Raw genomic sequence first — 24682 nt, 5'->3', positions numbered from 1 at the left:
TCCCTACATAATCTGTTTGCTTTTATTACACAAATACACATATTATATACAAGTATCTACATTTGTGTTCACCATAGAGAACCACTGAGCTGGTATGGTGAATGCAGACAATAACAGGTGGCTACACAGTAAAAGATGCTATCTTCCTCCCTCCCTCCCTCCCTCAGCATTATGCCTCCCACACAGCGCTAATTATCACAACAATCCTGCTATTATCACAATCCTGGTCAATTTTATCACAGTCAGGGATCATCTGTAATACTGTCATCGCTAAATAACAGTTACATATTTATTTTGACATTTTTAGGCAATGCTGTGGTCACAGGTTGAACAGCAATGCTGTTAGCTAATGCTGCGTGTGCCAGCCTTGGTTGCTCCCATAGTACTGTGGCTCTCACACCGGAGAATATTGCCCACAATTTTTTTTAAACATGGAGTCTGTTTACAAGAGCTCCCCTGAGGAAGCTGATGTGAACCCTGTGTAGCCGCGAGACATTTGAATCGTGCCCGACACCCAATGACATATATATACGCCATGCGCACGGTGGGACATGTTACTCATGGCGTATATATACGCCATGGGCAGTTTAAGGGTTAAGACTTCTACTTATGTTCTGGCCATATTTCTTTATACTTGCTGGGAGGATATTGAACAACTGTGGGCCTCTGATGTTCATATAGTGTTCTCTGAATGTACCAATGGAACCTTTACTCTTCACTGGCTCTACTCTGCATTTCCTTCCATATTGTTCACTCTTAGTACAATGGGGCCTCGACTTACGATGCTAATCCGTTCCCAGAGATGGATCGTAAGTCGAAATATCTTAAGTCGAAGCGATTTTTCCCATAAGAAATAAAGTGATTTGAATTAATCCGTCCCCCACCCTCCAAAATATTAACATACAAATACTTTTTATACTGAATACAATGTTTTTTTCTAACTACAATACAGTACCTAAGTTTATCTTACCTTTATGAAGGGCTCTTGATGGCATATGGAAGATGGTGATGAAGGGGAAGGAGGAGAGTTGTTACTGTTTGGAAGGGGAGTCCCCATCCACTATCACATCAGGCAGTGATGTTTTCTCTGGGGTACTCTCTCTCTCTCCTACGTTTTGCCTGAATACCACTAGGACCTGGTTGTGGTTCAGTGCTTGTTTGTCTCACTACAAATTTGTCAAGAGACATTTGTTTTTCCCTTCGTTTTAACATTTGTCTGTAATGATGCATCACTTTTGCACCCGTAATGTCCTTTTTCTTAGCCAGTATGGTGGATATCGTTGACTGAGATTTGTTGTACTGCCTAGCCAGTTCAACAACCCGCACACCATCTTCATATTTACGAATGATCTCTTGTTTCTGCTCTATGGTCATCCTTACATGGGCTCTCATATGTTGAGCCTTACCACTGACTTTCTCTGGGACTCATGGCATTATGTATAATAATTACTTTAATGTTCAAAATGCAAAAAATCACCACAAAAGCGAAATTTCTAATAGGCGCGATTGTCACTAAGCGGGCAGCTGTAGTAAACTGAGGCAGGTCAGCCACGTGACCGGGAACCACGCGCTCGGTCGACCCGAACGTGTACCAACAAATATCGTAAGTCAACGACACCATCGGATGTCAAGTCGCATTTTTCGACGAAATTTACACTGTAACTCGAAATTATCGTAAGTAGGGGCAATCCTAAGTCGAGGTGCCACTGTATGTTGTAATTTTACTATGTAAATTTGCCAATATTTTCCATGTATATTATTTGATACCACACATCTCCTTTCTAGAGAGTACATTTTGAGAGCTTTGAGATATGCCCAATAGTCTTTAGTTTTATTTTGTCTGTGTATGCCATATATATTCTGTTACCCTGTATTTCAGTGCCATATGTGTTCTCTGTATACCCTCTACAGTGGCCCCCTCCGTTTACGAATTTAACACTTTGGCGTACCCCGCGCAACACCCCTCAACTGTGCGATTTGGGTACCAGGGTTTCACGGGAGCGCGTGTTAATTCTGAAAAGTGTATACAGTACTCTCTTCAACTTTGTCACCTTAATTCTCATCCTACGAGATTAAATTTGGTATCATAGTGTTCGCAATAGAATTCTCTACAGCACTAAATGCATATAAACTCCAAAAGCCCGGCTAATTACCCACAGCAAACAGAGAAAGTGCGAACGAGTTACCCAGGAGCGCGCAAAAGCGATAAAATGTGTTCACTCTTTTCACTCTAGTCACCTCAATTTTCGTCCTAGGTCTTTTATTTTGGTATCAATGGGTTCGCAATAAAATTCTCTAGAGGAACATTAGCATATAAAATAAAAAACCTGGTTACGCTCCACTCGCCGACGAGTTGAAGACGGGCCACGCGTTAACCGCGAGTGAGCGCCCAGACGCCTTCCAGCTACACTCCCAATTCCTGCCCACAAATGTTTAGTATTTAGCATTTTAGTATATGTAGTATTATATTTTAGTATTTTTTGTGTAGTAGTTGTACATCACATAAGCATTGTAGATAGCCATTTGCACAAAATAGATGGTCATTTTCTTCATCCATTTTTGAGTTTTCCTTATGAAGTGATAATATTTGATCATTTGGTCAAAGTGATCAACACCTTTCATGTTTGTATTGTAGTCACAGATTGCATTCGGCTTGTTGACAGTTACCAAACAGTTCCAAAAAAATCGGATAAAAACCTGATTTTTGGAAATTATTTTAGTGGATGACGCAATGCTGCGTCATCCCCGAGATTACCGACAGTAAACGGATGACGCAATGCTGCGTCATGCCCGGGCGAAAGTGTTAATCCATTTCCAGAGACGGTTCATAAGGCAAAAATTCGCAACCCAAACAAAATTTTCCATAAGAAATAATGTAAATTGAATTAATCCGTTCCACACTCCCAAAAATATTAACTTCAAAATACATTTCATACCTAATTCACACAAATATTTAGTATTATAGTGTGTACAAGTTATAGCTTACCTTTAGGGGCCATGGTAACCGAAAACCCGAAGAAAAATGGAATATTTACGAAAAATTACGAAAAATACTACAACGTTCTGGCAACACTGTGGTGCAAACCGTTTTATCTTATGTTGAAAAATAACGTAATTAGAGTCAAATTTCCCGCTGCAACTTTCGTGAATCTGGTCCTCGCGGCGTTGGTGCGCCGCGGGGTATTGTATCTTACGTTGTAGAAGTCTTATTTTTCGTAATAGCGTTGAAAATAACATGTTATGCATAAAATGAATATAAACTCGCTCATTGGCAACAGTATCGTGTGAGAGAGAGGTGGTACGTGGCTCAGCCCCTCAGTCACTGTGTGTGTTTCAAAGGGAGTGGATGTATCGCTGACGCGCTCTCACAATATCTCCCAGAACTCATGCTATTTTTGCTATTTGTACTGCAATATGACTTACCAAACGAACAAGAGAAAAGCATTGAAAGCTAGATGCATGCGAGCTCTCCATAGAAGGTACGAGCTGGCCGCAATGCGTAAATCACGCATTGTCACGAGTGACCGCGAGTATGAGTATCTTGTCGCGGCGCGTTACGCAACTCCAACTTTTACAACTAGATCTGCTCTCACAGCCTTTATTTATTATTCAATTTACATGAAACTTGCACATTATATGTAGAGTTTACGCCTCTATAAACGGATGTCATTATTCTTATCTACGTAGATTTATTGATTTTATAAATAATGATACACTTCATTTTGTTGCATACGTTTTTGGGAAACTTTTATAAATCTGTATTATTGCATTAAATACATCTGGGATAATGATGTGGCATGCAAATCTTTATTATATAGTAAGGTCATAGCTGAGTGTCGTAGAAATGATTTTGGTTCACAATTGTGGGCTGTGAGAGCAATTGAACATTGTTGAAAAATCTTTTTTTTTTTTTTTTTTTTTCTCCTTCTCTATTTAGGCTGAGATGCTGAAACTTGGCCTAGGTGCAGCACCTTTCACATGTATCAGGATAATAAATTATGAATACCCTACAACACTTTCTTATATCCTATGAGGATATAAGAAAGGGCCCTTTATTGATGACGTTTGTTGGCGCATGGAAGATGGTGAGGAGGGGGGGGAGGAGTAGGAGAGGTGTTATTGTTTGGAAGGGGAGTCCCTTTCCATTATAACATTAGGCAGTGATGACTTCTCTGGGGTACTCTCTCTCCTGTTTTGCAGGCATACAACTAGGACCTGGTTGTGGCTCACTGCTTGCTTGTCTTACTAAGAATCTGTCTAAAGACACATGTTTTTTCCCCTACATTTTAACACTTGTCTGTAGTGAAACATCACATCACTTAAAAGGTCAATGCAACAGCCTGCTACAGCTTTATCTGGGCGAGTTTTTACAACAAACATTGCCGTTCTTCTCATACTTCACATATTTTCCTAATGTGGAAGGGACATCCTCTACCTCCTCTACTCACAACTATTTTCTTAGGTTGAACCATACCACTTACTTTCTTGGGACCCATGGCATGATATATAATAATTACTTTTATGTTCACAACCCAAAAAAACAGCGTTGAATGTAATGAAACGCCATTTTCTGGGCGAGACCCGGAGGCTCCCCGGAGCTTTACCGGCTGATATGCTAATGTCAGACTTTGGCATCAGTCATGTGTGTGGAGTTCTAGGGCCTACCGGGGACCACAGCCAGAGCCTGGCCCCCTCAGAGAGGCAAGGGGAGCAATGGCCTATAGAAACCCCCGTGTGGTTGGAAGCATTCTATGTCTGCCATCGACCGGGTCAAGCATCCAGAAAGGTAAGCATTCCAAAACAAACCCCTATTCTGGTGAAAATTGCTACCTAAAGCCGAACTAGTGGATAGAACTCTTCAACAGAAAACAAGGAAACTAGTATGACGTCATATGTCACCGCGCCGCTGTCTGCGCAGCTCCCCCCTCCCCGGGAGGGGGAAGGGGGAGCCCCAGACCTCCCACGCCGGCTATCCACCCATCAGTTCTGAGGCTGGATGTCAAAACACGCGAAAAACCGCCGACCGGAGGGAGGGAGGGTTGCCGGGGAGCCTCCGGGTCTCACCCAGAAAATGGCGTTTCATTACATTCAACGCTGGTTTTCTGGGGGGAGCCCCGTCGGCTCCCCGGAGCTAACTACCCACAGAGGAAGGTCAAAGGGACAGAACCGGGAGGCGGACACCACGCACCCCCCAAGGAGGCGAGACAACCGGCAGCAAACGCCAACCCAAGGCGCCACAGCCCCGAAAAATCCCGGGAACAACACGAGAACAACGAGCAGCAAGGCCCCTGCAAGAACACCAAAAATCCATGCCCGAAAGACTGCAAGGCCATGTTGTCCATACGGCAGCGAGAGCAGCGAAGCCACGAACGCCACAGGCATGAGGGAAGAACACAGGCCGCGTAGCCGCAAGAACACGGCTGACCACCCGGGACACTATCATCCGCGAACCGGGAAGAACGGAACCGGATCAACGCAAAACGCGCTCCGGACCCAAACGCCGTGGCACGCAAACAACAGCGGAGGGCCGCTACTGAACACAAAAACGACACACCCCCGGCCTGACCAACGAAGCACCAACAAACCCTGGACCCCTCCAGAATGCAGCAGCCCCACCCCGCGCCAGAAAAGATGGAGACTGCTGCCACCGAACAACCAAAACGCTAAAACCGAAGGAGCAAGAAAACTCAGCAACTCGACCCCCAGAGGCAAAGGCCAAAAGGAAAGAGCCGACGAAAAACACATCGGAACCGAAGGGGCACTACCAACTGAGGAGAAGACAGAGCACGCTGACCAGAGACCAGGATGGTGCAAGCGGTGCACGAACAGGCCGGAGATGAAACGACGCACAAGACAGCTGACTAACGGTGCAGAAGCAACACCAAGACCGAAAGCAAGCTGAAGCGGCTCCGCTCGCGCCGCACGAAAAGAGGCGACAGTATGTGGCAAGACGACGGCCCCCAACCCCCACCAGAAAACCAAGCCGAGAGTAAACCAAGCTAACAAGAGTAACCACCTAAGAAGGGACAGGAAAAGGAAGGACCGCCAAAATACCCCATACTGCCGCCAAGAGAAGCACGCAGGTGGGACACCTACCACGAAGCCACCCGACCACCAACCAGAGGCGAGACCGCGAGGCAGAACATAAGCAGCCCCGACATGGCCCCTCCAAGCCCAGGAAAAGGCGGAGCCGTGGGAAGATCTCGGGTGCGACCACCGAAACCCAGGCGGCACAAGGAGATGGAACGTCTGCCGAACAGAAAAACTCCCCAAAGTATGCAAGCCCGCCAGGAGTTCAAAATGACGGGTCCGACGCAAGACATCACAAGACCCCAAAAAAAACAACCGGCAGGGCAAGCTAGGAAACCAAAGAAGGCGGAAGGGTCGCTGCCAGAACAGTACCCGAACCAAGGGGTACGAACAACTGCAATAGACCGAGATAAAGAAGCACATCACAGGACACAGGCTGACAAACGCCTAAGAACACACGCAGAACATCCCTGCTGCAGAGGAGGCAGGAAGAAAGAGCAGAAGCACAAAAACCCCAGGAGAACAACCAGGGGTGGACAATCAGGCAGGGACAGAAAAAAACCCATGCAATCCCCAGGCACAAAACGGCAGCAAAGTGCCACTCCACAACCGGACACAGGAACAAGGACACGCCACCGTGAAACACGGTACCAATGCACACGTGCAGCAGCAGCAACAGGCACCACTGCAACATGTAAATAGCAACTCCCTTCTGCAAAGGCAGAGAACGGAGCAGGCAGACCCCAGACAGGGCCAACGGAGACACGACAAAACCCCGCAGGCCCAGAAACCTGCACCAGGCGACCGACGGTGGAGAAACCCCGCTCGATACATGCTGGAAGAGGTACTGGGAGCTCTTATACACCTGAAGCCCGGCCCAAGGCCAGGCTAGACTGGCCAGAGGGTGGCCCACCAGGCAGCTGCCAGGAGCAGTCCACCGGCCCACATACCCCCACAACCAGGACGGGCCGGAACTGCCATACGAAAACAGGCTAGTGTGCCCTGGAAGTCCACGGACGAACCAGCATGAAGGCTTATGCTCGCAAGTAGGTCGTGTAACAAGCACAGACCTCTGATGGTAATACAGTGTTCCCCAAATGTGCCAATAGCACCACTGCACTCCACTGGTACTATCCCGCAAGTTCTACCAGATAGGCGGGACACAAGAGCCAGAGCTCAAATCCTGCAAGCACAGCCAGGAGCCTAACCAGGTGAGTACAGAACCAACCCTACAACCCCCACACCTCACAACATTAAAAAAGGAGGGTCCCCTGAATGACTCCAGCATGGGTTGGACATGCACGTGAGGGGGACAGGAAGGGTTGAAAAAGGGACAGTCACTGGTGTGCGAACGGTCTCAGTCATACAAAAATATACCTAAACAAAGACAGGTATATAAACAACTCCGCATCCAGCGCCCGGCCAAAAGACGCCAGACCGCAGAAACTCACCTGGCGAACGGTGGCACGAACTTGACACGACTCAACCGTGCCCAGAAGAACCTGGGAGCACCGCCAGGTGAAGACGCCAGAGCCGGACCCTGCCGGGCCCGCAGGAGAGCAGGGAGAGGCGAAGGAGGCGGTCCACCCCCATGACAAAGGGAAAACCGCGGTGTCCTCCCCACAACTGGGAACCAGGACACCCCCGGCGCGAAGGGGCACATTCCGCAGCCAGGGAGAAGAACGAGAGGCGAAGCACTGTAGCAAAAAGGGCGCAAAACACCAGCACTGAAACACCGCCCAGACCAAAACAAACTCCACGGCGCATGCGCATAACACGCTGGCCGAACCGCAAACCCTCTCTGCGGGAAGGCGCCAGCCAGAACTACTGCACGAGAAAAGTAGCCAAAAGAGGAAGCAGGAACAATAAAACCGGCCAAAGAAGCAAAGAGCCCAAAAAGTAGCCCGACCGGGCAACAAGTAGCCCAACCGGGCGACAAGTAGCCCAACCGGGCGACAAGTAGCCCAACCGGGCGACAAGTAGCCCAACCGGGCGACAAGTAGCCCAACCGGGCGACAAGTAGCCAAACCGGGCGACAAGCAGCCCAACCGGGCGACAAGCAGCCCTACCGGGCGACAAGCAGCCCTACCGGGCGACAAGCAGCCCAACCGGGCGACAAGTAGCCCAACCGGGTGACAAGCACCCCAACCGGGCGACAAGCAGCCCAACCGGGCGACAAGTAGCCCAACCGGGCGACAAGTAGCCCAACAGGGCGACAAGTAGCCCAACCGGGCGACAAGTAGCCCAACCGGGCGACAAGCAGCCCAACCGGGCGACAAGGACGAGGAGCCGACAGACGTTCCAATAATGCGGGAAGTAGCGAAAAAACCTTCCCGTACCCTCGAGAACACAGAAGCCAACACTAGTCCCGAAGGCACACGAAGGCGCAGGCGCACCCGAGATCAGAAGTCACGCAGAACCCCATCGAACGGGGAAACATGACGAAAACACCGTCCCAAAAAGGGGTGGGAGGAAACATCCACCCACAGGACGGAACCAACCGACTCAAAGGCCAAGGAACCGAGCCCGGGGAGAGGCCGACGCCCAACAGCACGTACGGCGAGTGGGGAGGAAAGACCCCACTCCGCGTAACCACAAGCCCCGCCTAGAGGGGGATAAAAAACCCCACGGGGTCCAACGGGGCCAAGGCCCCCCAAGTCAGCCCCTTCCCAGCCCCGGAAACCTACACGACAGGCCCCGGGGCCGAGCCGTTCCCCCAAAGCCCCGGCCGTACCAGAAAACCGGGGCAGCCGTGAAAACACTAAGGAAGGGAGCCCACTGGCAGACTCATACAACACGGCTGGAGGAACAGGCTCAAATGCCCCCATCACTACCCCGGAAGGGGAATTCCCCGAGACTGCCCGAGTCTCAACACCATCAAAAACCCCGCCCCGAACCTACAAACGGTAAGGAACCGGATGCAGGCAGGAAGGGTGATCCAGGGGAAAGACAAGGGGGCGTGGATGGAACCGAAGCAACCAACACCCCCAAGTCCCAAAACGAACTACAACGGGGCAGCCCCGGGGCTTCTGGGAAGGAAACCACGAGAACGTTGCCACCACCAAGGCTCAAGTGCAACGCCCCTGCTGCCCGCACCCGCTTTGTTAGCACAACTGGGTAACCGAGCCACAACGAGCAACCAAGCTCGCAGGACTCCGGGTCGAAGGTGTCACCGACCCCACAGGCAGCAGACGGAGGCAAAACAGAGAGTCACCCAGAGACAAAGGGTGAGAGCAACCCTCAAACTCGCTGGAAGCGAGGGGGGGGGGGACTCTGGGGTCACATCCATTGGACCCGCGCGCCCCCAGGGGTTTCCCAGGGTCCCGAGCGTTTACTATAAGAGGACTCGCGCTCAGGTAATCCCAGGCAGGGTACTGCTAACCGGCACCCAAAGCTACCAAACAACTTTCTAAGAGCTGAACCCCCGGGACGTGTACACTCACGGGGACCTAGCAGGGGGTACCACCAGAAAATACTCAGAACACAAGGGACACAAGGGGCAAGAACGAAGGCAGACCCCCCCCACCAGGTAGATAACAAAAAGAAAAAGAAAACCCCGCAAGAGGACAGCGTACCCAAGCGGAACAGAGCCGGCCGCTATGATTGGTAAAGACAAGCTGCACAGTACCCTGCGCCCCACGAGTGCAAAAACTGCCCCATACTCTAAGGCGAACAAGGGAGACAGAACACCCGAGCACACAAAGAGCGGCCGAAAACCATGCAGTAAACGGCCAAGCAGGGGCAGGACCCAAGGAACTTGTGGAAGGTGGCCCAAAGCCCCAAGGGCAGTACTTACAGGACACCTAGGGAAGGGAACCCTAGGCGCATGCAGCCCGAGTACTGGAGAATCACTCCTGGCTCACGCACCACCTAGAAAACAGACACCACACTCTAGGTACAGTGCTGAAACAACCACTGGAGTCAGAGCACATAACCGGTGCCTATAGCATCAGCCGAAGAACTGATGGGTGGATAGCCGGCGTGGGAGGTCTGGGGCTCCCCCTTCCCCCTCCCGGGGAGGGGGGAGCTGCGCAGACAGCGGCGCGGTGACATATGACATCATACTAGTTTCCTTGTTTTCTGTTGAAGAGTTCTATCCACTAGTTCGGCTTTAGGTAGCAATTTTCACCAGAATAGGGGTTTGTTTTGGAATGCTTACCTTTCTGGATGCTTGACCCGGTCGATGGCAGACATAAAATGCTTCCAACCACACGGGGGTTTCTATAGGCCATTGCTCCCCTTGCCTCTCTGAGGGGGGCCAGGTTCTGGCCGTGGTCCCCGGTAGGCCCTAGAACTCCATACACATGACTGATGCCAAAGTCTGACATTAGCATATCAGCCAGTAAAGCTCCGGGGAGCCGACGGGGCTCCCCCCAGAAAAGCCGAAATACAACAAAATTCTTTGCAAGGAATTCAAGTGCGATCGTCATTAAGCGGGAGATCTGGTAAGCTAAAGTGGGGTCACCCGTGCTACCAGAAACCACACGCTTAGTCAACCGATACATGTATCAATAAAGTCGCAAGTTGAGGCAAAGGTCGTGAGTCGAGTAAAATTTTACAAAATTGGGGTCGTAACTCGAAAAATTTGTAAGTAGGGCATTTGTAAGTCGAGGTTCCACTGTATGTTCTCTGTATATCCTTTATTTCAGTGCTCTATATGTTCTCTGTATTCCCTGTATTTCAGTGCCATATATGTTCTCTGTATTCCCTGTATTTCAGTGTCATATATGTTCTCTGTATACCCTTTATTTCAATGCCATATATGTTCTCTGTATTCCCTGTATTTCAGTGTCATATGTTCTCTGTATACCCTGTATTTCAATGCCATGTTCTCTGTATATCCTGTATTTCAGTGTCATATACTGTATATTCTCTGTATACCCTGTATTTCAATGCCATGTTTTCTGTATACCCTGTATTTCAGTATCATATATGTTCTCTGTATACCCTGTATTTCAATGCCATGTTCTCTGTATAGCCTGTATTTCAGTGTCATATATGTTCTCTGTATACCCTGTATTTCAATGCCATGTTCTCTGTATACCCTGTATTTCAGTGTCGTATGTGTTCCCTGTACACCCTCTATTTCAGCAATCTTTCCTGCTGTGAAGGGACAGGCGAGTATCGAGCAGAACTGGACAGTACAAGTGACTGGAATACGATAAGCATTGTGATGGGATTGAGGGAAGGTAATCCTGAGCACAAGCAGCTCCAAGCTCCCAATGAGCCAGATCCACACAACACAAACCAGACAAAAAACACAACCATGAAGCACAACTAAAATGAATTACAATACCAAGCAAACAGCCCTCTCGGAACAAAGTACAAGGATGGGGCAGCATTTAGGTGAGCTGCAGTGGGACCTGCGCAGGTCAATAACATTCCAGGAGCTTAACAGTTGACCTTCACACATGTCCACATCAGCATCTCAACTGGTGTAAGAGAGCTGGAGGGGACTAGGAGTTCTGGGGCCACCCTCCCAACTGGCACGAAGGGTTAAAACAATTGAGTTCATCTTAGTTCTAAGAAATTCAATCATTTGTTTACATTGTCGAGGGAGAATTCATTTGGTGATTTTGAGACTTCGGTCTCTTTGAATCCAGCAGTGGTCTGTATTGATTCCTCGACTTTCTGGATGATTTCCCAGTGGGGTGGCAGAGTGCCATTTGCCTTCTATGCCTGTGAAGGCTCTGGTCCCCCTGTAGGCCAAACAACAACTCCACGAATGTTGTGACCTAGTAGTTGGGAGTCATATCAGTAACATAGATAGCTTTAGGGAGCCACAAGGGGCTCCCTAAAATTAGAGGACTGCAGTGCTAGCTGAATGCTTGTAGGTTAGTCCTCCATAAACCATGTAGCCTTCTATAATTATTGGTGATGGCTATGAAGGGAAAAATAAAAATACTGTACTGTAAATGAGGGATGCTCCTTCCCCATGATGGACAATAGCTGACTAACGACATTGTTCTAAACCTTGAAAATGATATACAGTACAACAAAATGCATTCACCCTAGTGACAACTTATCTGAACCATCCTTATTAGTCTGCAAGTATTTATTGTCAAGGGGTATACATTTATAATAAATATATACACTAATACTAGTTTGCCAAGAAGTTAGTATCAGTTATATACTGTAGTTCTTTCATGATTTGAAGCACATTTAGTAACTAGAATTTTTACTTCATTAAATAACTTAAATAGTTACACTATAAAGCATTAACAATTTGTGTATAGAGGGTGCCACATAAGTATGGAACAATGGCCCATAAATCTGGAACTCTTGGATGAACTGATGAAAAATATTTTGAGTGTAATTTGTTATTATTTTATGAACAGCTTTGTTCAATGTGTCCACCATTATGATTGATATGCAGATATAATATCCAGTCAACAATCACTCTGCTATAAGTATCAAGAGGGATGGTTCCATACTTATGGAACAAGGTTCCTGGTGTATGGGACCCCCCTTAATTGTAACCTAATTAATTTTAACTTAAAACTAACTATTGCACTATAAAGCATACCTTGTCCAACCAGAGGTAGAATATATGATGAGGAGGCCCTTGACTGAGGCCCACAAGAAAGAGCCTTCCAGTTCGTCCCCAGTCATAGCCAGGGGTAGTGCGGACACCTCGTACACGTTCTATATTTTGTTGAATGCCATCCCCTATGGCTAGAAGTCCTCCACAAGTGACAGTATTGGTCACCCACAGGTAACGTCCAAACAGCTTGGACCAAACATATCGAGCTTGGTTGAGCATAGCACTGTATCTGCATACCGTACCTGTTTGGAAATAAAAACTATTTGGAAAAGCAAATAGTAATTACAGTAATTGCTGTAATTACAGTAATTACTGTAATTACAATTCCAGTAATTGCCCCAACTGCAAAATTAACCTTAATGATAAAGCAAGTTAATCGATCTGACTATTCCAACACCTTTCTTCGGGAAATATATGTCCCGAGACAGATTTCAGATACTCCTCAGGTGTCTGTATTTTGCAAGTAATCAGGACCGGACAGAGGATGATAGACTTTGGCGAGTGAGGCACTATATGAATGAAGTAATTGGAAAGTTTAGAGATTTTTACGTACCAGCACAGAAGCTGGTGATTGATGAATCCCTTGTACTTTTCAAAGGACGTGTTTCATTCAAGCAGTATATTCCCTCCAAACGAAACAGATTTGGATTGAAATTCTTTGTACTGTATGACTGTGAAACCGGATACGTGTTACACATGATTCTGTATTCAGCTAGCAATGTAGACATTCCCCGTAACGACGAACATGGTTTCTCGGGTAGTGTAGTGAAGTCAATGATGGCACCATGGATTTACAAGGGCCACATTTTATACACGGATACAAGTCCATTGCTAGCTAGGTTCTTGATTGAAAATAGAACCGGATTGCTTGGCACAGTAAAGGCACGAAGAAGGGAAATACCAGGTGGACTTGCAGTTGGTGAGTGCCAGCTTCGGAAATGTGAACAAATACTCTCGGTACGGTGGAAAGACAAGAGAGAAGTGAACCTGCTGACAACCGTTCATGAGGGTACAATGTTGAACAGTGGCAAGGTGCACCGTGTAATGAAAGAACCAGTATATAAGCCAGATTGTGTTCTTGACTACAATATCAACATGCGTTTGATTGATAAGTCTGACATGATGGTTGGCACTATCAAGTGTGTGCGGAAAACATTGAAATGGACGAAAAAAGTGTTTTTCCATCTTGTTCGCATGACATGTTGAACTGCTATAATATGTATCTGGTGAAAACTGGACGTAAACCTAGTTTCCATGCATTTGCTTTTACACTTGCAACAGTTATTAGCAAAGTTTGGTAAAGATGTCCCTGGCATACAAAGACCAATCATGAACTCAGTGTTGCAACATGCTGCAACACCCAGGCTCGCTCACATGGATGCCTTTCAGCAACACAGACTAAAAAATTTGCCACCAGCTGGAAAGTGTGCAATAGGCCAACGTGAATGTCTAGTATGTAAAACAACAAACAGGAGAGAACAGAAACGTATGGTGCAAACATGGTGTGAAGGGTGTGCAGTTCCATTGTGTGCTGTCGACTGCTTCAACGACCACCACTCACTCCAAGAATTTTAAATTTGCAGTAAAAGTGCAAAAACCTGTATATAGTGCGTGCTTGTGTGTACATATAATAATGAACATTGTGATTACATAATATAATGATGTTGTGGAAAACATTTATGTGCGCATGTGTATACTCGATGTATGCAACCTTTATTGACAATAACTGTGATGCAACATTATGTGCAATACAATTAGTGACTAATATTGCAAATAAAATAGGCCTAGACACTTTAAATAATGACGTGAAAATAAATTCGTGGCAACTCTGGCTGCTTGAAGACCGTGCGCGATGCCTCCGGGACGCACCGTGCATAAGCAAACATGCAAACAGTGACGTCATCGCCCATCTTGTCGGCTCAATTACGTCGCCGGTAAGTACAATTGATTTTTTTTTCTCGTGGTTAGGGAACACGACTTAACAGGTTAGGAAGAAAAAATAATTTTTTTTTTTAATTTTTTTTTGGTATGCGCCTGTGGGTGATAAATCCTAAATAACCCGGAGCCACACAAGGGTTAATGCTCACAGCTTTAGTTCTAAGTGAGTGAATCATGGATATAATGTCTGTTAGGTTGAATGGTAAAAGGAATAGATATTCAGGATAGCTGCCAGTGAGATATGTAGTAATTTGTGTTTGGGTCTCTGGGATTTTTCTAGGAGACATAAATAAAAAAAAAGCAAGGTATAAAAACATTTCCCCATATGTTTCTGGAGGGCTACCCTCATAGCACAATGCACATGGCTACATGCAATTATATGCAAGAGGACTAGGCCTATATGCAAAACAGTAAATCAACAATCCTTCAGCTAGCTTGGACAGAGGTTCATTATCCCCATGAAGCAGTGGTAAAACACTCATCCCACGCTTCGCGAGTGATTTGGCCTGGGTTCATATCCTGACCGGGGAGTATTGACTGGGTGCCAATCGTTAACTGTAGCCTCTGTTCACTCAGCAGTGAATGGGTACCAGGTTGTTATACGATTTGGCGGGTCGTATTCCAGGGAAAATTAGGATTAAGGACCTACAGGAAACACTATACGTGCTAGTGGCTTTACAAGAATGTAACAACTCTTGTGTATATAAATAAAAAAATAAGTAAATAAAAAAAATATTTGAAGTATTCAGCACTTCAGTGAGAGAGTACTTGGCACTGACTGAGGTGGTTAACTTTCAACATAGCATGGACCAGATATATGTGCAAAGTGATCATGTCATGCCGGTACAATACCGAGAGCTGTGGCTAACCATTCACTCTTATCCATCCTAAAATAATCTGAAAATGACCTAACTTACCCTAATCAAATATCTTACCCTAACCAAATATATCTTACCCTAACCAAATATATCTTACCCTAACCAATTACTTTTTTATCCTAACTAAATACTTTTTTACCCTAACTAAATATATCTTCATAAGGAAAATCCATAGTGAACCTCATATAACAAATTGTCCTGGGATTCCCCCCTCCCCCCCCAAAAAAAAAGTGAACCTGACAGACCTGAATGACCTCGTTTCATTCTGACCCTTCACTTACACCCATCAACTTGTCCACCTTACTATGGATTTAGTAAAGCGCCACAAGAAATTTCAAGAGACAACTGAAATAAAAACATCATCTCAAAACAACAGAGGCCAACATTTTGATACACATTACCTACTTCAAATCCTCATTTAGGTTAAGGACCTGCCCGAAATGCTATGAGTGTTATTGGCTTTACAAGAATGCAACATCATCATTCAAATTCAAATTCAAATTCAAATGTTTATTCACGTAAAGTACATACAAGGGGTGATACAAATATTGCTGAATTTATAGAGAGCTAGTACATACAATGCCTAAAGCCACTATTACGCAAAGCGTTTCGGGCAGGAAAAACACTAAAAACTAAAACTTAATACTAATTGAGATTAGAGTATAAAATGTGCTGAGACAATATAAAAATAAAAAAAGGGGGAACATGGCAGAAAAACAGCATGAATACAATTTGGTCGACAAACAGCATTGTTTAAAAATAACAGACATGAGTTGACATTATAGGGGTAAGGTAGGTTACAGGGAGTTAATTAGGTAGTGTTTAGTTTTTATCTTAAACTGGTTGAGAGAGGTACAGTCTTTAACATAATTGAAAAGGTCATTCCACATTCTGGGTATGTGGAATTCTACCTATCTATCTATATATTATATATATATATACAGTGTGTGTGTATGTATGTATGTATGTATGTATGTATGTATGTATGTATGTATGTATGTATGTATGTATGTATGTATATATGTATGTATGTATGTATGTATGTATGTATGTATATATGTATGTATGTATGTATGTATGTATGTATATATGTATATATGTATATATGTATGTATGTATGTATGTATGTATATATGTATATATATGTCGTACCTAGTAGCCAGAACTCACTTCTCAGCCTACTATGCAAGGCCCGATTTGCCTAATAAGCCAAGTTTTACTGAATTAATATATTTTCTCAAATTTTTTTCTTATGAAATGATAAAGCTACCCATTTCATTATGTATGAGGTCAATTTTTTTTTATTGGAGTTAAAATTAACGTAGATATATGACCGAACCTAACCAACCCTACCTAACCTAACCTAACCTATCTTTATAGGTTAGGTTAGGTTAGGTAGCCGAAAACGTTAGGTTAGGTTAGGTTAGGTAGGTTAGGTAGTCGAAAAAACATTAATTCATGAAAACTAGGCTTATTAGGCAAATCGGGCCTTGCATAGTAGGCTGAGAAGTGAGTTCTGGCTACTAGGTACGACATATATATATATATATATATATATATATATATATATATATATATATATATATATATATATATATATATATATATATATATATATATATGTCGTACCTAGTAGCCAGAACGCACTTCTCAGCCTACTATGCAAGGCCCGATTTGCCTAATAAGCCAAGTTTTCATGAATTAATTATTTTTCCACTACCTAACCTACCTAACCTAACCTAACCTAACTTTTTCGGCTACCTAACCCAACCTAACCTATTGAGATAGGTTAGGTTAGGTTAGGTAGGGTTGGTTAGGTTCGGTCATATATCTACGTTAATTTTAACTCCAGTAAAATAAAATTGACTTCATACATAAGGAAATTGGTAGCTTTATCATTTCATAAGAAAAAAATTAGAGAAAATATATTAATTCAGGAAAACTTGGCTTATTAGGCAAATCGGGCCTTGCATAGTAGGCTGAGAAGTGCGTTCTGGCTACTAGGTACGACATATATATATACATATATATATATATATATATATATATATATATATATATATATATATATATATATATATATATATATATATATAAAGTACACATGAGAGGATGTGCAGTGACTTAATATCTAACATGTTCAGAAATTTGAATAGGGGTACTGAGTGATATCTGGGGCCAGAGTTGGATATTGTCCTAATAGCAGCTTTGTGTTGAGTAATTAGAAAACGTAAATGATTTTGGGTAGTGGAACCCCCAAGCACAAACACCATAGTTGAGATAATGATAGATGAAGGAGTAATAGAGCGTCACCTGGGCAGGGCGAGGTACATAATATCTGATCTTAGAAAGAATACCAACAGTTTTTGAAACTTTTTTTATATACAGTGGAACCTCTATTAACGAGTTTAATCAGTTCTGGCACCGAGCTCGTTACCTGGAAAACTCGTCTTTGGAAACAAATTTCCCCATTTAAAATAAAGGAAATAAATTTAATCCGTTCCACTTCCAAAAACATCCATACTTGTATGACATTTTTTAATGTCAATATAATACTGCACATGTAATTATAAATGTTTTGTTGTACTGTTTTAACATTTACTTTACCTTATGAAGAGTCGTTGCTGGCTTGAGGGAGATGATGGGTAGGTGGGAAGGAGGAGAGGGGTTATGGTGTGGAAGGAGAATCCACCTCTGAGTCAGGTGGGCTCTCTCTTCTTGGGATTTTCACCCCACTGGGACCGGGTTGTGGTTCACTATCACTGGCTCTTCGTTTCTCTACTTTTGGAAAGAACTTTTCTATTGACAATTGCTTTTGTCTTTGTTTTAGGATGTCCCTAAAACGTGACAGTAAATTGTCATTAAACATGTTCACACATCGGGTTGTCACTGCTTGATCAGGGTGATGTTTTTCTAAGAATGCGGTCACCTTTTCAAACATTCCTAACACTTCCCTGATCTCACTTGAAGAGGCAGCAGCATCCTCCCGTACCTCCTCCTCCCCTGATGAGAACTCTTGTGCCTCCTCTTGATTAATCTCCTTCTGAAGTTCCAGGAGTTCCTCAGTGGTCAGTTCCTCACTGTGCTCCTCCACTAACTCCTGCACATCAGCAGCATCCAACTCCAGACCCAAAGTTTGCCCCAGAGCAACAATATCATCCACTAGATGCACTTCCAGGTCTTCCACAGGTGCAGGACCGAAACCTTCAAAGTCTCGCTCAGGGACACCCTCAGGCCACAGGTTACGCCATGCAGAGTTAAGGGTCCTCCTTGTCACTCCTTCCCAGGCCTTATCGATCAAACGTAAGGCACCCAGGATATTGAAGTGGTTCTTCCAGAATTCTTTGAGGGTCAGCCCTGTATTGTCGGTCACATCAACACACCTCTCCAACAAGGCCTTCATGTAGAGTTTCTTAAAGTTTGCAATTACTTTCTGGTCCATAGGTTGGAGGAGTGGAGTGGTATTGGGAGGAAGGAACTTGATGGTGATGAACTGATTTTCAGGATACAATTCATCTCGCATCTGTGGAGGATGTGCAGGAGCATTATCAAGCACAACCAAGGCCTTGAGTGGCAACTGTTTCTCTTCAAGATATTTCCTCACTGAGGGGCCAAAAACATCATTGATCCATTCAGTGAAGAATATCCGCGTGACCCAGGACTTCTTATTGGACCTCCACATCACATTCAGTCGCGCCTTATACACTTTACATGCCTTGAACACGCGTGGATTTTCTGAGTGGTAGACTAGCAGCGGCTTGACCTTGCAATCGCCACTTGCATTGGCGCAGAGGACGAGAGTAAGCCGATCCTTCATCGGTTTGTGGCCAGGCAAAGATTGTTCCTCCTGTGTGATGTAGGTCCTCCTCGTCATTTTCTTCCAAAACAGGCCAGTCTCGTCACAATTAAAAACTTGTTGGGGCAAGAACTCCTTTTCAGCAACAAATTCCTGGAACTCTGGTACAAATTTCTCAGCAGCAGCTTTATCAGAGCTGGCAGCCTCCCCATGTCGCACAACACTGGATACCGCTTCTCTTCCTAAATTTCTCAAACCATCCACGGCTTGCCTTAAATATCTCCTCCTCTTCAGACGACGCACCTGGTGTCTTCCTGACAAGGTCCACATACAACTTCTTGGCCTTTGCACAGACAAGAGCTTCAGAGACACTATCGCCATGCAATTGCCTTTCATTCATCCAGACTAGCAGTAGCTTTTCAACCTCTTCTAGGATTTGTGGACGTTTCTTGGTAACCTTGGTAACTCCTTTAGCCACCTCAAGCGTCTTAAATTGTTCCTTCCTCTTCAGAATGGTACAAATCGTTGATGAGGTCCTGCCATACTCCCTGACGAGATCAACCACACGCACACCACGCTCGTGCTTTGCTATTATTTCCTTCTTCACTTCAACAGTAATTGTCGCTTTCTTCCCCTTGCCAACACTGTCATTAGCAACCAGCTTCTTTGGCGACATCGTGCGTTACAAATTGCAGTCACCAAACCACAAAAAAACAGAGAAAAGCGCAAATAAATCCAGAGGGATGCTTGTCGTGTGAGATACAACAACAACACTGGCGTCGGAGGCGTCTGAGAATTTGCGAGAACCCGCGAGACGCTAGGAAGCGCCATGTGGTTTCACTCGTTAATAGAGGCGAGTCGTCAATAGAGATAAATTTGCTGCGAGTGGCTTGCTCGTTACTGGAAAAACTCGTTAATAGAGCCACTCGTTAATAGAGGTTCCACTGTATTTAGAATGTGTCTCTGGAAATTCAGCTTGTGGTCAATGAGAACGCCAAGGAATTTGCCTATTTTGTTACAAATTTGGGTATTATTTATCATGAGATTTATTTGATTTGAGGATTTATTTCCAAACAAAATATAGAAATTTTTGTCAATGTTGAGGGTGAGTTTATTGGCAGTTAGCCAAAGATGGACTTTATTTAGCTCAGTATGCTCACTGTGACATTTAGAGCAAGGGGGTCAGGACTGGAGTAAATGAAGGTTGTGTCGTCAGCAAATAGAATTGGTTTGAGGTGTTGGGAGGCATTTGGAAGGGGTCCGTCTAATTACCACAAGCTACACAAGCTTCACAAAGCTTCCTGGCAATACGTTAGTAATGAATAAATATGATATGTTTGGTTAGGCTGACCTGACCTTACCTGACCTGACCTAACCTAACCTAACCTAACCTGACCTAACCTGACCTAACCTGACCTAACCTAACCTAACCGACGCTTGGATTGTCGACTTGATTTGGCGTCACCAGCTCTTTATTTTTGTCTAATTTCTTTATAGAAAGATACTTTTTCAGATTAAAATTATGTTTTTTCGTGTTGTACATTCAGCACCAACATTATAATGAGTAAATATATCATATTTATTCATTACTAACGTATTGCCAGGAAGCTTTGTGAAGCTTGTGTAGCTTGTGGTAGCTTGCGGTAATTAGACGGACCGTTTGGAAGGTCATTAATGTAGATGAGAAAGAGGAGAGGGCCAACTATGCTGCCCTGAGGAACACCAATGTTAATCACCAATGTTGATCATTGCTATGTACCCTCATAAACCTAATGTACCTTCCTGTATAAAGACATACAAATAAAACATTACCTTGAGTGTGAGAGACACCTCAGCTGACTGATAATGTTGTGGTCGCTTACTACACCAGACCATTCAACCAAGCTCGTTTTCTCTTGGTTAAAACCCTGTATTTATTTATTTATTTATTTATTTATTTATTTATTTATTTATTTATTTATTTATGCATATACAAGAATGTACATAAGGAATGTGAGGATACAAATATGGTAATTACAGTCTTGTAAAGCCACTAGCACGCGCAGCGTTTCGGGCAGGTCCTTAATCTAAGAAAATTTTAAGGAGGTAAATACTTGCAAAATTTATAGACAAAAAAATGATAACAGTTACATGAAATGAAAAAAAAGAAGATGAGAGAAAATTGTAGGTACAGTATATTAAAGCACATAGGTAGCTAAGATTGATTGCAATGACAGCTTGAATGGTACGAATGAAACATACGTAATGAATGAAACGTATATTGCTATGCCTGGATGTATTGACTTAGGTTAGACTGTAATTAGCTGGGTTGGGTTAGGTTGAGCTAAATAAAGTTAGTAAGGTTTCCATATCCATTGGGGGTTGGTCTTGAGTAGTTTGTGTCTTGTATAGTCCCCGTCCAGCTGGACTTGTCCACGTCCAGAGGGTCTGCACCTTCTCCTACTTGGTCCAGTCTCCAAACACGGCGCACAATGTTTATATTTTCCCGCTCTTCTCAACTATTAAAAAAAATCATTATTCTTATTTGTAATACAAAATATACTTTGCTGATGTACTTACCACACAATATTTGTTTACAAATGCAAACCCGCCAATGAAAGTAAAATCTAAAGATGTACATGACTATATTATGATGCATCTGGGATATATTTTGTACTTTACTGAGAGAGACCCATGCATGGTAAGACGAGAGGTCGTGCTTCAGTTCCCGTCCTCTTCTCCCCTCAGGCATGGCTTCTGAGAATATAGGAGTCGTAGGCGGAGCCAAGAGGAACATGGATGAGTGCCACATCAACTATGGTCACAAGAAAAGACAAAAATACGAAGACAGAGAACGAGGCTATGAAATCAGCGATAACGGTGAGGTATTAACGATATATCTTCTTCATTCCCCTATCATCTCTAACCCGCCGTCACTAGAGGGTATGGAGGAGGTTGCTCTAGAGGGTCATAACCACCTCCAAGTAACTATAAATGGACAAAAGTCCACTATGTTTGTTGATAGCGGGACGTCAAGCAACTTAATAGAACACCGAGAAGCGAGAAAACTTGGATTAGATAAGACTGCATCCGAGAGCCGCTCCATCAAATTAGATCTTTTTGGAGGAACAAAAAAGCTCAGTTTGAAGACAATCACCAATGTTAAAATCAAACTACCAAATGGCAAAGAAGTGTTCGCAGGAGTTGACATTTTTCCTCCGGAAATGGACCACTATTACGACCCGGACCCAATCCCAACTTTTTATTTTAGCTTTCCACTAATGACCGAGTACCACGCAGTGCATTAGTTTCATCGTAATAAATCAACCCTCTACTTCAAGAGACTAAGATAGTTTAAGTATAAAGGGTTTGGATTGGCCTCCTCAAGATAGGCGTATGTTAGAATAAAGGTACCGCCCAATGCACCAAATACATTGACGGATAAAATATTGGTTGATACCGGAGCAGTATAAACCTTTGTTTCAAACTTGTTTTTGAAAACTATTGGTCTAGAAAATACTCCACCCAAAACAGTTCGGATCCATATGGGGGGCGACACCTACCTTGAAGACCGTCTACACGTCCTCCCTGGTGAAATATACCCCGTAATCATTGGTAAAGTTCTCCTGAAAAAGTATCGTTGCACATTGGATGCGTCTTCTTTTCATTTATATTTCAATGTTAACAATAAAACTTATTTGGCTTTACTTTATTGATAAAACATAGCAGCCTAACCCTCCTTATATTTAACTTTCATACACTCAGCAATTTTGAAAGATATTCTTGTGCTGTACCCAGATTTTGCTTGTGGAGGATAATAGATCAGCCTCACACTTTCTGTTCAGAGTTGGTTTCTTTTGTATTGAGGCTGGTATTTTCTCCCCTGATTCCATGTATGACTAACCATCCTGTCAGATGGTTAGATGAACTTATAGCTAGTTGTTGATCTACACTGTGTAATAATATTTCGTATAGAATAGGGTAGTAGCACATTGCAGTGTATACCTCAGCTTCTTAATAAATATATATATATATAAAGAAATTTATTTGCTTTACCTTATATCTATTAACTAGCAAGTTTACACTTTTTTTAATTTAGCAAAATTAGGTATACGCAGGTTTACACCTATCAACAACAACAACAATACAATACAATTTTATTTAGGTAAGGTACATACATACAATAAATATTTACAAGGATTGTTTGACTTATAGGTAGAGCTAGTACATACAATGCTTAAAGCCACTATTACGCAAAGCGTTTCGGGCATGATAAACTTAAATGACAAGCTTAATACTAATTGAGCATAATGAGTAGAATGAAAACAAGAAATGAAAACATAGATGAAAAAGCAGCACAAATACAATTATGTCGACAAACAGCGCTCTTTAAAGAAAAAAACAGACATTGGTTGACAATAGAAGGGTAAGGTAGGTTACAGGGAATTTATTAGGTATAGCTTCGCTTTTAACTTAAACTGGTTGAGAGAGGTACAGTCTTTAACATGGTCGGGAAGGTCATTCCACATTCTGGGCCCCTTGATTTGTAGAGCATTTCTAGTTTGATTAAGTCGTACTCTAGGAATATCAAAACTGTATTTATTTCTGGTGTGGTGCTCATGGGTTCTGTTACAACCTTCTATGAAGCTTTTGAGATCAGGATTGGCATTATATCTAGCAAGTTTACACTTTTTTTAATTTAGCAAAATTAGGTATACGCAGGTTTACACCTATCATGTGTAAACAAAATATAAATGTGTGTGTGTACAGGTCTCTCACGTCCAGTGGTATGTATTATAAATAATAAATTAACAAATATTAATAATAATAATTAAAATAAATAATAATGCGGGCTTAACTGGGTGACATGATGACTGGTGCTTACACACCGGTGCACAATAAACTATGACTCAGAGATGAGTATGGGGTGCACAATAAAATATGACTCAAAGATGAGTATTGGGTGCACAATAAAATTATGACTCAAAGATGAGTATGGGGTGCACAATAAACTATGACTCACACGATGTGTATGGGGTGCACAGTAAACTATGACTGCACGATGAGTATGGGGTGCACAATAAACTATGACTCACACCATGTGTATGGGGTGCACAATAAACTATTTTTGTTCCGGGAATTTCCTGCGCGGGCCCTAAGCCTCTGGCTGGCCCACTGGGCGGGCTCTAAGCCTCTGGCTGGCCCACTGCGCGGGCCCTAAGCCTCTGGCTGGCCCACTGGGCGGGCTCTAAGCCTCTGGCTGGCCCACTGCGCGGGCCCTAAGCCTCTGGCTGGCCCACTGGGCGGGCCCTAAGCCTCTGGCTGGCCCACTGGGCGGGCTCTAAGCCTCTGGCTGGCCCACTGCGCGGGCCCTAAGCCTCTGGCTGGCCCACTGCGCGGGCCCTAAGCCTCTGGCTGGCCCACTGTGCGGGCCCTAAGCCTCTGGCTGGCCCACTGGGCGGGCTCTAAGCCTCTGGCTGGCCCACTGCGCGGGCCCTAAGCCTCTGGCTGGCCCAC

General features: G+C 44.1%; 3 protein-coding genes across 4 annotated transcripts in view; all 3 read right to left on the bottom strand.

Moving 5' to 3' along the window:
- The window catches only part of LOC123772734 (mpv17-like protein 2), a 93543-nt gene extending 71993 nt beyond the window's left edge, over positions 1-21550 (bottom strand). Inside the window, exons 1-2 of one of the 2 annotated variants that reach the window (XM_069303617.1) lie at positions 21428-21550; positions 12557-12816 (exon numbers count right to left, since the gene is read on the bottom strand). In XM_069303617.1, coding sequence (XP_069159718.1) covers positions 12557-12793 — 237 coding nt within the window. In that variant the 5' untranslated portion in view covers positions 12794-12816; positions 21428-21550. Of the gene's footprint in view, positions 1-12556; positions 12817-20998; positions 21077-21427 lie in introns of those variants that run through there. The other variant, XM_069303616.1, reaches the window with a different exon arrangement.
- Positions 18150-19264, bottom strand: LOC138351669 (tigger transposable element-derived protein 1-like). Its single transcript, XM_069303684.1, has 2 exons — positions 18320-19264; positions 18150-18227 (listed from the first exon to the last, which is right to left on the bottom strand). The coding sequence occupies exons 1-2, from the start codon at positions 19262-19264 to the stop codon at positions 18150-18152; spliced, it is 1023 nt and encodes a 340-aa protein (XP_069159785.1).
- On the bottom strand, positions 19377-19862 carry LOC138351668 (tigger transposable element-derived protein 2-like). The gene has a single exon (XM_069303683.1). It carries the CDS (start codon positions 19860-19862, stop codon positions 19377-19379), a length of 486 nt encoding a protein of 161 aa, XP_069159784.1.
- Positions 21551-24682: the final 3132 nt, after the last annotated feature.

The sequence above is a fragment of the Procambarus clarkii genome, chromosome 50 (assembly GCF_040958095.1).
Source record: "Procambarus clarkii isolate CNS0578487 chromosome 50, FALCON_Pclarkii_2.0, whole genome shotgun sequence".
NCBI lineage: Eukaryota > Metazoa > Arthropoda > Malacostraca > Decapoda > Cambaridae > Procambarus > Procambarus clarkii.
Note: the sequence above shows the minus strand (reverse complement) of the source record. Positions and strands in the feature narration are given on the sequence as shown.